This window comes from Triturus cristatus, chromosome 2_2, assembly GCF_964204655.1.
Source record: "Triturus cristatus chromosome 2_2, aTriCri1.1, whole genome shotgun sequence".
NCBI classification, from domain to species: Eukaryota; Metazoa; Chordata; class Amphibia; order Caudata; family Salamandridae; genus Triturus; species Triturus cristatus.
In genome coordinates, this window is record NC_140582.1 from 331,651,351 (window position 1) to 331,664,278 (window position 12,928).

Below are 12,928 nucleotides of genomic sequence, written 5' to 3' on the forward strand. Positions count from 1 at the left end.
TGGGAAGAAGCTTTATGTAGCCAAGAACTAAACTGTTGCGCAGTAATAATTGTTAGGTCATGCTCACTCTGTGTTCTAAAAATCACCAAATTTGTGATTCCGCTTTTTTGTCAATCTAAAAGCCCTCAATCTATGACATTTGTAATTTGGAAACACTGTTAAAGGCTGTTAATACTGATCTCCTGTATGTCTTACACTACTTTAATAGCATTCAAACATTAAGACATTTCAAAATACTCATTGCAGGGACAATCGTGAGATAACTGTAAAACAATAAGACTGTCATTGTTTCTGTAACCAAGGGGCTACAATTATATCAAATATTTTTCTCACCTAACTAAATTTTACGTTTTTACAGACCAATATGGTTTACTGTTTCTTTTAAAGTATAATGTATTAACCTTCACTTTTTGACTTAAGTTTTTAATTGTTGCTTTTAATTGTGTTTGTTTTGACATCTGTCTCTATGAACAAAATCAATTCTAAACCAAACCACTTGACTGTTCACTCCTTGCAAAACTGCACCTCTGAAAGCACATTCCTTCTTCGGCCACTTGTCCACCTACATTGCATTCCCCTTGGGTCATCATGAGTTACACTCACTGACGTACTACTGTATTCCTTCTTACAACACTGTTATTTACCCACTTGTATTCCTGTTTTGTCTATCAGATGTCTTCTCATTCTCTCATTAGAGGGCTTACTTTCTCTACTATTCCTTTTAGATCCATCCTCCCTCCCTGGGTAACATTTTTTAAATATCGTACCAGGATGTCATGCCCATCACTGGTTCGGTGCCATATAAAACCCCAACAAATCCTCAGAAACGAAGCAAAATCAAAATGAATGCTACTGTGTATGAGGGTGCTGCTATCAAACGCTAAGGAACTTGTAATATGAATAGGCAAGTAATCCTCAAATACTGCCAATTACATTAAATGTTTGTTCAGCATGCCAGCCTGCCATAGGTGCAGCTCAAAAATGTTAGATCTGCTTAGCCTGCTGCATCTGCTTACTGCTACACAAATGACATGACAGCTCACGAGTGACTGCTCAGAGTGCCTGTAACGCCGCTGAGGGTATATAAATGGCGCTGGTTACTTAACACTATCAGATGACAGATATTAGATGGTTAACCCTCAGATTGTTATCCGCTAGGTTACAGATCATGGCATAATGCCAAGTATGTTAAACCTACATTGCCAATGTGTATCCATATTGCCCAAATATGATAAACACACACACACACACTGCCATGCCGATTTCTATATTGCGCACACACAAAGCACATACTGCTGTGCCAGTTTCAACATTGCATTACCCACGTTAAGCCAACTAAATTTTGCAATGCCAGTCTGCATTCGGACGCCCTTGTAGTACGTTACATACACATTACCACATCAGTTGCAGATTACCATGGCACTATCCATAGACATACGCTATGCCATACCATGCCAGTATGTTTCCAACCAGCCATCTGGTACATAACGTACACGCTTCCATGCCAGTCGGGGGTCAGTTGGTTGGGCTGCTAACGAGCAGTCCCCCATACAGTGGTGCAAGTGGCATGCATGCAGTGCCGCACGCAGCAGCAGTACCCAGCCCTGCACCACTGTAATGCTTTGGTGGATCTGCTGTGCTGTTGCCTCGACATTCACTGTATTGGAAGTTTATGATTGTGGCCTACGCTTCCTTCGAAGCGGTTTTTTGATTGTACTAGTTTTTAGCGTGTCCTTTCCTGCTTTATGGCCGAATGCAGTGGGGCGCACAAGGCAAACGGGGTCTGGCTTGAGAGCGCAAACTTTGTTGCAGTTCCAAAGGTAATACGCAAAGTCCAAGCTACGGTTCGCAATTAGCTTGAACTAGGGAAGGCAATTAAGCAGCTTTATTTCATTCTCAACATTCTGCCAGAATGGTGTAATGTCCTACTTGTATGTCAGCTCAGCTCATCTCTATAAAGGTGAAGACATAAACATCCGAGATCTCCCATGAAAAAGATGAAGATATTCGGAGAGATAACTTTGAGATCTTCACGAGCGAAGACCATTTCTTAAAGGGTCTGCCAATTAAGACGTTGACCCTTTCTATAAATGATATAGTCAGGATGTAAATTCTATGTGCACAAGATAGAACATTCTGTCTTCTCATCAAGTAGATGTCAACATGAAAAAGAAATGCATGTTACTCAGTGAGCCTAACTACGCACTTTTCATGGGTCACGTTCTGCTGGTACACCAGGCTCATGCACGGACATTGATACAACCTCATCCGTCTATTCCAGACGGCGCCGTCACTAAACAACGGTGCATGTCACTTACAGAGCAGCAAAGCAGAAACGTTTCTGTTTTGCTATTGGAGATAGTGGAGTACTGCATGCCTGAAAATGCTAAATCATATGTGACCTCTATATATCAAGCAGCATATTGGGACTTAGGTGTATTGAAAATGCTGTTTTGGTCTAATGACCATATCGTGCTTAACAAATAAGGTGAGAGGAAGAGCAGCGGGCTAGGAAGATACTTCCCCAGCCTGTTACCATGTTCCCAAAGGTGCTCCTGCACTTGTGGCAAAGAAAATCGTGTTGCCTATGCATATGTGCAACTGCTGTAAGATGTCTACCCGAAGATGTGCCCTACAACTGTCAACACTACTAGGCACGTTAAGCATCTGTGAAAGGGGGCAGCATTTTCACCAGACACAGTACCAGAATAAGGAGTCTTCCATAGTGTGCTGTCATAGTATAGTAGCAAAAATATCGGTCACCAAAATAGTAAGAAGATGAATCTATATAGGCAAGAATAAGTTTACTATTCTTAACTCCATATATACATACCTTGACTATATATATAGCAACATCGACATCGAAAAAGGCAGATTGCCGAAACGTGTCTGTCAGTGCGGGGGGGAGGGGGGGGGGGGAAATTCTGTGCACCGATTAAATAATTTGCAACCAAGTACTTGTGAGTGCTCTTCTAATTGCGCCGCGGAAGTTGCTTTGCGTGTGGAAAATATATATATATATATATCTTCCAGGGATGTAGACGTGGAGCTAAGAATAATGAGTCAATATTTATATTAAATATACTTACCTTTTCAATATTTTGGTTGTTGATACTTTTGATACAATAACACGGTACCAAGATATCAAATACGCAATATTATGACATACAAGCCTTTCACGGATGTGTTCCCTAAAAGAAGGCAGCTTATGCTATATTGTACATATCTATATGGCGTGCATTCATTGCTTAGGTTCTAAAAAAGAATGAATGTAAGTGCTGGTGTCCAAAATCTCTTAGGAGCTTGCTGCTGAACGCCACGCTTGCTGATTACCAAGGAGGTCTAGTATTGATTCTACCTGACGACTCTTTCTTCCTGCATCCTCACTTCCTTTCCCTTTATCTTCACTTGTGCTGGGTCCTTTGAAATCCCACTTTCTCACTTCCAACTGTCTTCTTATGTTTCTCTTCCTCCTTATTTCTCCTTTTTCTGTCTTTCTTTCTCTCGCTTTAGGTCAAAGTATGATGATAAAAAAAATATACCCCAGTTCTCAAAAATTAGTGTGGGTGATCACAACCTTCCTTGATTGTGATATATATCTAGGCTGGGGACCCAACCCTTGCAGGTCTTTAAATCTCCTCGGACCCCACACTCCTTTCCCTTTTTGTGAACCACGATCACAACCTGCAGCCAGGAGCGTAAATTAAGCGCGGTGTGTATCCTACCTTTGGTAGACCCTGATAGGATTGGCACCTTGTCAGCTAGGGGAATTCTATCACCATTATAATAGTCCGGTGTTGTAAGTAGCAGACCTGTCTGAAAGCAGACTGCTGGGTGGTAGTGCGGTGCCGTCGTACTCTCTGCAGCAGGTTCGTTTTATAAATGATGCCACAAAGCAAGCACACAAACACCATCTTCACATATATCCCTTTGTAACACAGACACAAATAATGGATGATACTAAAGTCACTTAGAGCTAACTAGCCTATGTCATGCTGCTGGAGGCCCACAGAGTCTACGTGGTCTTCAGCTCTGTGTCTGCTCTTGCACACTGGATACTCCCCTGAGTCAGTCTTATGCCAGTCTGAATTCAGGTATGATTTTGATAAGCCCACCCGCTGCACATGACTTTTGACCTACATGGTCACCCTTTGCACATGACTTTTGACCTACATGCTCACCCTTTGCACAGGACTTTTGACCTACATGCTCACCCTTTGCACAGGAATTTTGACCTACACGGTCACCCTTTGCACAGAATTTTTGACCTAACTCAGGCAGATAAGCAAGCAGATGTCACTCAGCTCCAGCCTTCATACACTGCACACTGAGCTCTAAAATACATCCCACATCTTATGACCATCACAATAAAATATAGCAACTTCTGACTCCCAAGTAATCACTTTCTCGTCATTTAGCATTAAAGTGTTTGCTGTGCCAAGCAGCATTTTTAAATGTCGAATACAGTCAGGAAAAGATGCAGGGTAATGCACGGAATAGGGAGTTCTTAAAAGGAAAAAAAGCAGTTCTTGGTAAATTAACAAACCAGACGCGTTAATTATTACTTGCAGAATCAGGTCACTGTGCCTACCTAGTCAGAGATGGCTGTAGGGAATTACTGAGCTGAAATGCAACCCGCACGAGTTATTTGATTGCTTTTGAAGGACAAAAACAAAGCTGAGCGTGTCCTTCCCTGTGGAGACTTGCTCCAAAGAAACTCTTTAAAACAACAGTGACATGACATCATGAGATAAGGCACTGTGGACGCCTAATATTCAGAAATTGTCTCTTGGTGGATATATGTTGTCGAAAAGTTAGTTAATTTGTCAGTAATTAGTGAATGATCATTCCCAGTTGGTAGATAGGTTTAAAATGCACTTCATGACCATGTCAGTAATGCGTGCCAACAATAAATGTTACAGAGCCATATTCAGGTCCAAGCTGCCGGCAGCCATCACGCCTAACTCCTTTTAATACCCCAAAAAACTGGAGTAAATGCATGGAATGGTTTCCTTCAGGGCACAAGACTAACCCCACTAACCCAAAAAAAAAAATCCCACTGGATTATCCACTGACCATGGTCTACTTTAGCAGAGCGCTGCCTGGCGTAAAGCGCTTTAACACCTCATCCGGGGTAGTAAGCGCTACATAAATGCAATTACACTTACTCTGTTAGCAGAGTTTATCATAATTAGCACTCGTCTAATATAAATAACGTTTATACATTACTTATTCTAATGGAATCATTTCATTGCAAGCTTTCATGACCACATAGGTCACCTTCTCAGGCAGCCTGAAGCACCAAGGTTTTGCACCAGGCAACTGATTGAACTCTTCGGTTACTAAACCCACAGAGTTTTGCTCCTGGTGCTCCAAACCACACCAGTTAGCACATGCTGCGTGCTGGCATCAGGTTGTGCCAGACTCTGTGACCATGATCATCACTGTGTCTTCTGCTGAAGAATAGTAGCAGTGTTCCAGAATGCAACAGGCTTAGTGACATTTACTTGGAGGATATCTACATTTGACCAATGCAAAGCAGTCTCATGACATAACAGAGTAACATGGCCTTTTTGTACCCTGGACCATTTAAACGCGTGGGCCACACAGGGCCTTACTCATGGATGCCACTTTAGAGCCCATTAAAAAAGATGGTAGACCACATGGGTGCCAAAAAAATGGAGAAGAGGGTGCAATAAATGTAATTAGATGAATATGCTAAAGTACTATAGGACTGCCAAGACTGTGCCACACTTGTTCAAAGCCTCAGTGGTTGTCATGAAGGCTAAAGGGATGAGGAACCATTGTTCACTCTGATAGAAAACAATAAACCCGGGAGTTGGTCAGAGCACCTACTGCTCAGAGATGCACCCTACTTCTTTCCAATGGTGTAATCAATGTCTTTACAGATACCAGCCCAATCCCTACAGCTGCTTATGGGTAAAGGAGCTGCAGCCTCCAGCAATGCTTGCACAACAGCTGTTCAGCCCTTACATTCTGAATCCTACCAGAGTTGCATCTGCTCAGAGAAGAAAGGCTGCGGAAACTTCGCCTGACTGGACCAGGAACAAAGCACCCCCAAGAATACTGCACGATGCTGGTCACAGAGATACACCCAGGTTCTGCAGTCTCCCCGGTCTCACTAATTTCCCTAATTTCCTCCAAGACTACCAGTCTTGGAATGGTCAAGTACAAAAAAACAACAAACCTGTACAAAATCATCTAACTGTCTTTCTTTTACAGTGGTAAGTGCCTGGGCAGTGTAGGTTAATTGAAAAAACAATGAATTGAGGCACCAGTCGTATCACACCCAAGGCATTCAGGCCACACCCCTCTTGTTAACATGAGAATCATAGCAGCCAGAGTGATCCACCACTGCCCACCACCAGAAGGAGGGCACTCAGGGATTCATATAAAGTATCCATGGCCGGGGGCACAAGCGGCACTGTGAATCGTCAATGGCCGTTTACAAAAATGAGAAACAAATAAATACATTAGTGGCCGATAGGCTTTTACAAATAACCCAAGTGATATGGTGAGGCGCAGAGCCACATTCCGCGTAGTGCTCTTTCATGACGAACGTTACCATTTGAGAATACCGCAAATGCTGACGTCACACACTCTCACTTGTAGTCTATGGCACTACCTCGCAGAGCTGCAGGGCCACCCACGACCCAGCATAAGAGGATAAACCATAATCCCTCTAGACGACGTCACACCATTACTTGAATGGGAAATGACAGGGTGTGCAGTTCAGCATGGTCCTTATTGAAAGCCTCCATCTTCTGAAGTTGAACCTGCTGTTCAATGCGTCCCTTCGTTGTCTTATTGAACAGGCAAGGAGTTGCCCGCGAAGCAGACCTCACTTTCTGTAAGGGTAACTTTGCTGTGTGCATTATGCAAAAACTCTTGTTAAGTTCTCATGCTCTCGAGGACTCTTGTCAGAAAGGGTATTAATGTTGATTTTACCACAGTTATCGTTCCATTGGTTAGTGCAGGACACACCCAAAAGCTGTGCATCGCCGGGCGGCTTGCCTGTCCGAGAGATCTGACAGTTCATAAGCCCTTTGGCCAAGGGCAGGATTGTGGTGGAAGTGGTGTGTCGTCGTCTCATCTGTGGTATCTGCTAGTGTCCTTCAGGACATGATCCTTTCATGAGGCTTACATCATCCAGGCCAATCTCCCCAGGCCCCTCTCGTCCTCTCTCTCCTTTAAAGATTATCTAAGGAAGAAAGAAAGAAAGGAAAATCAAGTCAATTAACAAAAACACACCACAGCCACATTTAGTCACATATATAAGTCTCTCAACAAGTGAAATGACAGAGTGAGCGCTTGCCTTGCACTTGCGAGCATTGGCCTGGCATGGGCTAAGCTTCCATTCAGGCCAAGCTATAATCACAGACACCAACTGGACATCTGGCCAAATCTCAAGTCATAACTGTTTATGAGGTGAACAAACATGTTACTTCCTTTGCCGCTCGCCTGGATAGCCCTCACAGACTCTCCCAGCAGGTAAGGAACAGAGGTACTTGCCTGTCAGAGGCCCCGGCGCGAAATCACTGATCCCACTAAAGACCTGCGGGCCTTTCAGGAGCTTAACTAAGCCTCCGCTTGTATCTCTCTCCCCTCCTACACTACTGAGGGTTACGCAGTGGAGTCAAAATGGGTGTCTGCACAATGAACATGAGGACAAATATGTATGATATAAATCTAAGGGGCATATTAGCAAGGGCCAGATCGCCGCTTTATCGGCTCTTTTTGCCGATAAAGCGGCAATTTTTTTATCGCCCAATTACCAATCTGTCGCTAACAGGTGTTAACGACAGCTTCCAGGCGATAGCGACTGGTTTGGGGTCTGCTTTGCATGTCAGCGATATTCATCGCTAATGACATGCAAAGTGGGCGTACCCAAACTGGTAGCGACTGAAACCAGTCGCTGACACAGCTATCGCCTATCAGCAATACCCACGGCGCGATTTAAAAAAGCGCGCTAACCGTGATTAGCACCAGGATTTTACACTTGGTAAAATCCTGACTTAGCCATTGTGTTCTATGGGAGGTGGATTCTACGGCTGAATCCTCAGCTGCCTATTAGCGACCTTTTCCTTAGTGATGGGAATTCATCACTGGTATTCCTGCGTTATTGATGGAGAATCGCCGATATCGCTGGTTTATTTTCGCCTTGGAGATAAACGTTGATAATAATGCGTTATCTTCGCGATCTAAACCAGCGATATCCGGCGATAAAAAATACAGCGCTAAGCGCGCTTTGCGATGATTTATCGCAAGTCCTTGCTAATATGGGCCTAAATCTTTCAGAGCAGCTTACGGGGTGAAAGCCAGGATTTAGACCTTTGACCCTGCAGCACCACATGAAGTGACATCACATTATTTTTGACCCAGGGACATCACAGGACATTGCATCACATGGCCTCTCATCCACTGACATAGTAATTGACATGAGGAAAATCTTACCAGTTATCTAACATACCTTACCCTCTCTGTTTTGGAAATAAGAATACAAACATCTGGTGGAGGCATGACCAATACTATGCTGGCTAGACTAGTGAAAGCTCACCTAAATAAAGTGAAATACGGAGTACTTAAAATATCAAAGAACCAAATGTTCCTTATATAAAAAGAGGCTTAGTCTAAAATCTCAAAGCAACAATACATGGTGGAGCTTTGGTGTAGTGGATGGGCTGCAGACACCGGAACCTAACGAGTGGGGTTTTAGTTCCGGCTAAATCACTTAATTTCTCTCCGTCTAAACTTTGAAATGGAAGTATCCGAAATCAGTTTGTAAGATGTAATTCCTATTTAATGCACACAATCTTATCCTTCTCCGAACACCACCTACAATCTACTGAGGATCATATTATACCAATACCGATGCAAGAGATCTTCTTGGTATTGCCAAGGAGCCCCTACTGGTCCCTGCCTACTGATGCTTGCCGCTGAGACAGTGTGAATGGTGCTTAACACTTCTGCTCCCCACTGTTGCTGCTTTCTGGATTGGCCTCAGGTCAGTGAGCCGGAGATGTGCCTCCGGCAGCCACTTAAAGCCGTGGCATAGAAGCACCAATATAGATTCCTTCGGTGGATGGAAGAGACCGGGCTTGCTATTGAAAGACCTTCAAAGAGAGTGGAGGGGAGACATATGACGGCCGGGCTGGAAACCATAATCATCCTTAGAAAAAATGTTTCACCAGCACCAGACTGTAGGAGGCCCTGAGTAGAATGAGGGCATGGTTGGTCATGGAGGCCCATCCTACCAGGGAGTTCTACAGTGGCAGAATGGCCAGCCCGGACCTCCCAGAGGGACGATGAGAGGAATATATTTCCATATTCAACTGAAAAGGAGTAGTCTATACATTGCTTTTTCTTTCTTCCTACAAGCCCTCTGAGTGTAGGTGTAAAATCAGCTCTGTAGTGAAGCTTTAATGCACGCCTCACTGATAGGAATGCTTCCCATGCACATGGCGGGACAGCAGTTTGTATTGATTAAAAACTTTCCTTTAGTGTGAGATTTGAAAACACGCTTAATTAAGAGATACATTAAGCTAGCCATTGGTTATTAAAGCTTGCAAATAAGCTAGTGTAAACCTATTTAGGAATCGATTTGTTTCTTGCTTTGGTTGAATGAAATTTAACCAAAGGGGTTGATACGCGTTTTTAAATTCCTTATCTTTCGAGTTTAGTAGATTGTAGCAAACATTAAAACGGTGAGTTTCAACCTGCTTGCCACTTTCTGCACTTCCACCTCGCTAGTCCCAGTTGGGAAACACTACAGAGGTAAATCTCTTCACAACTGTAGATACTAAATCCATAGCGCTGCTACACTGTTCCAATGGGCAATGGCAATAAGAGACCATCATTCTAATCACACTTTTCTTGAGCCAACAAAATAGTATGGATTTGCGCATATAACTTTACATCCCTGTACCTAAGTTCTCCCACCTCTTAAAGTTAGTAGTGTTTATGAACTGGCTAATTTGAGCCTGTCAGGGAGGCTTAACTATTTGAAAAGGCGTAACAGATTAAGAAATCCCAAATTATACCCATTACCTTCTGCTTCCTGCAAATTACTACACTGCTCCCAAAGAGCCAGGCTTTTAACACACCACCTGCCTTTTTCAGCATTTCTGAACAATTAAAAACAAAAGAGATAATTTACGCCCACTCTTCCCCAGAAGAAGCACTCTCTCAGGATGCACAGCTTATGCCCCCATGGCAACTAAGTGTCCTGCTTTTTTTGTTACCGGTAAAATGTCCGTGCAGGGCTGTTTGTAGGGGGACGCGAGATTATGTGGATTCATTAGAAACTTGGGGCATATTTATTTTAAAAAGTCAGGCAGTGCAGCAAGTCACCTTGTTGCGCTTTGCTGCGTGACAGGGAAAAGGCAGGAATGCGCCGTATTTAAAGGAATATGGTGCATTCCTGCACTGGTGCCATTTTGGCTGCCTAGCGTCAACGCAGGCCCCCTTGTACCATGGTGCAAGAGCGCCTGTGTTGCTTTCAGGATTGTTTTTATGCAGGAAGAGGCACTTTCCTGCACAAATGCAATCCTGAGAGGCATGTTCCTCCTTCTATGTGTCCTGCAAAATGCAGCACACATAAAAAGAGGCTATGAAATAACGAGGGGAAATAAAGATATGTGTCCTTGTTACGCCTCTCCTGAGAAGGCGTATCTTTTGGCACATTCCCAGGTCTACCACTTTTGGCAAATCTGGGAATGCGTCAAAAACCTTGGGATTTGCTTGGGAACACCCATGCAAAACCCAAGGAATGCCTTCCCAGGGCAGAGTAATGCAACACAGCGATTTGCTCTGTATTACGTTACCTCAGATCTATGAAGACCCGCAGGGCCATGCAAAGCCCCCTTGCGTAGCTTCATAAATAACATTTTGGGCCTGCGTCACCCTTGCACCACGTTGTGTGGTGCAAGCGCAATGCCACCTCTTTCATAAATATGCACCCTTATTTATATAGCCATGCTGTCATGTCGTGAGGACATTAGGACCATGGGAATGCCAGCTTGACACTGGACAACAGTTCCGGTGTGGAGCTGAGGAAAGGTAAGAAGTAGGGGGAGCAAAGTGCGCTCCAGCGTTGAATAGAGCAGGGACGGCAATGAGTGGGGATACCCTCCTCAAGAAGCACAGGAGCAAAGTATGAGAGGAAATTCATACAATGAGAAATAGCAGAGTGACTTGTGTCTGGGTGGTTCTTTGTCTACTCCCTCAACACAACATGCGATTACAGGGGAAGGAAGTAGTAGCGCGTTTTCACTATGGGCTCCTCATTGAATCTACACTTTTGAACAGACCACCATTCACACCTGACTAAAATATCAATATCATGGAAAACATTCCCTGTATGTGTTTCAGCAGCACCAATGGATGAGAATGGGCTTCCATCTTGGATCAGTGCATGTGTATAAAAGAGACCCAAAGTAGAGCTTTGCAGATCTCTGCAAGTGACAAAAGTCTCAGGAAAACCACAGAGGTAGTCATCCCTCAACATAAAACATCACAGGTGCTGCAGGAATGAGACCTGTGATGCAAACATCTTAATAATGCAAAGATGGCACTTTTTCATGTTGATAAAGGGCAGTGTTAGGCATAATGGATCGATATAAATAGAATGTATGTATGTAAAATTCATTTAAACATTTAAGCATGTTATACTAACATGGGTTTTTACCTGATTTCCATATCTATACAGCTTTCCCTGACGAAGGGCATCTTCAAGGCCCGAAATGCATTGGAATTAAGATTTTAAGCTGTTATTGGTGAATTAAATGGCCCTACGTGAAGCAGTAAGAGGCCTGGATGGGCACAATTGCCTCATGAGAAGCAAACGGGGCCTTTGGATAGCATTGTTGTGATTAAATTGTGTCAAGCTGAATACACGAATTCTGAAAAAACAAGGAATAAAAATATTGAATCTATAAAGGCTGGAATTTTTCCTTCTTAAGCTGTGCGATTGAAATTCAACAGATTGCTGCTGCTATTTGTCCTATATTAGTACTCACGTGCAACGAGGCGAGGCACGTTTCCAGTCAGCACGCAAATTTGTCAAAATGGATTACTATGAGTAAGTGGACAAAGAATGGTGTGCAACTGCAACTTCCATGAGTATCTTATAATGAATTTCTTGCCTCACCAGAAGTACTGCACCCGAACCAAAATGATTCTCTTTTCGCGCAACACCTCTGGAGACAATGCTACCTCAATTCACAGATGAGGAATCATATCGGACTCATGGACTGTTTTTCAGACAGTTACGAACTAACATAGCGGCAAATGGATCTAACTTGGATACTTTGCATCAAGATGAATTAAGTATTTAATTACCGTCAAATCGGTCTAAATCGATGTATCTGAATTTTTCTTTTTTAATTGCAGTTTTCTTTTGTTAACACAGTATTGTTGAATTGATATAATTTGTTATGGGATGCGGGAGCTTGAAAGTCACTTTTTGATTATTTAGGAATAGGTTCAGTGCAATGGTTGATGGGACATGTAGTCAGTTTAGTTCACGAGGGGTTGTTGGTTTTGAAACTGAAGGATTTACATATGACACAAGACTGAATATAGTTATGTTAATTGTTGTAAGCTAGAGTGATTGGTTGAATTTAGTTCAGAAGGAGAGGCTAAATTGTAAGCACAGGTGAACAGCATTTTGTTGCTGGCCATTTTGGCAGAGAGAGAGATCAGCGAGTTGAGAGCAGTTACGAATAGCTTCATCAAACAAATAGGTAAATGTTTTCAACACGGGGTGGAGGGTAGTGTTAAGTTTGAATTATTATTCAACTGTTTCTTTTTAAGGTGATAAAGAGTAGTTCAGTATTAGGTTTATTTAGTGAACATTAGGCATGTTGAACGTCTGCTTCGTCACGCGGGTAACATGGCAGGTTTATAA

General features: G+C 43.1%; 1 protein-coding gene across 4 annotated transcripts in view; it reads right to left on the reverse strand.

Moving 5' to 3' along the window:
* Positions 1-415: 415 nt before the first annotated feature.
* Positions 416-12,928, reverse strand: part of NPNT (nephronectin) — a 236,636-nt gene continuing 224,123 nt past the window's right edge. For 2 of the 4 annotated variants that reach the window (XM_085641405.1, XM_085641404.1), the window contains exon 13: positions 6,983-7,222. In XM_085641405.1, the coding sequence (XP_085497531.1) occupies positions 7,127-7,222 (96 nt within the window). In that variant the 3' untranslated portion in view covers positions 6,983-7,126. Of the gene's footprint in view, positions 7,223-12,928 lie in introns of all 4 variants that reach the window. The other 2 variants (XM_085641403.1, XM_085641406.1) reach the window with 2 other exon arrangements.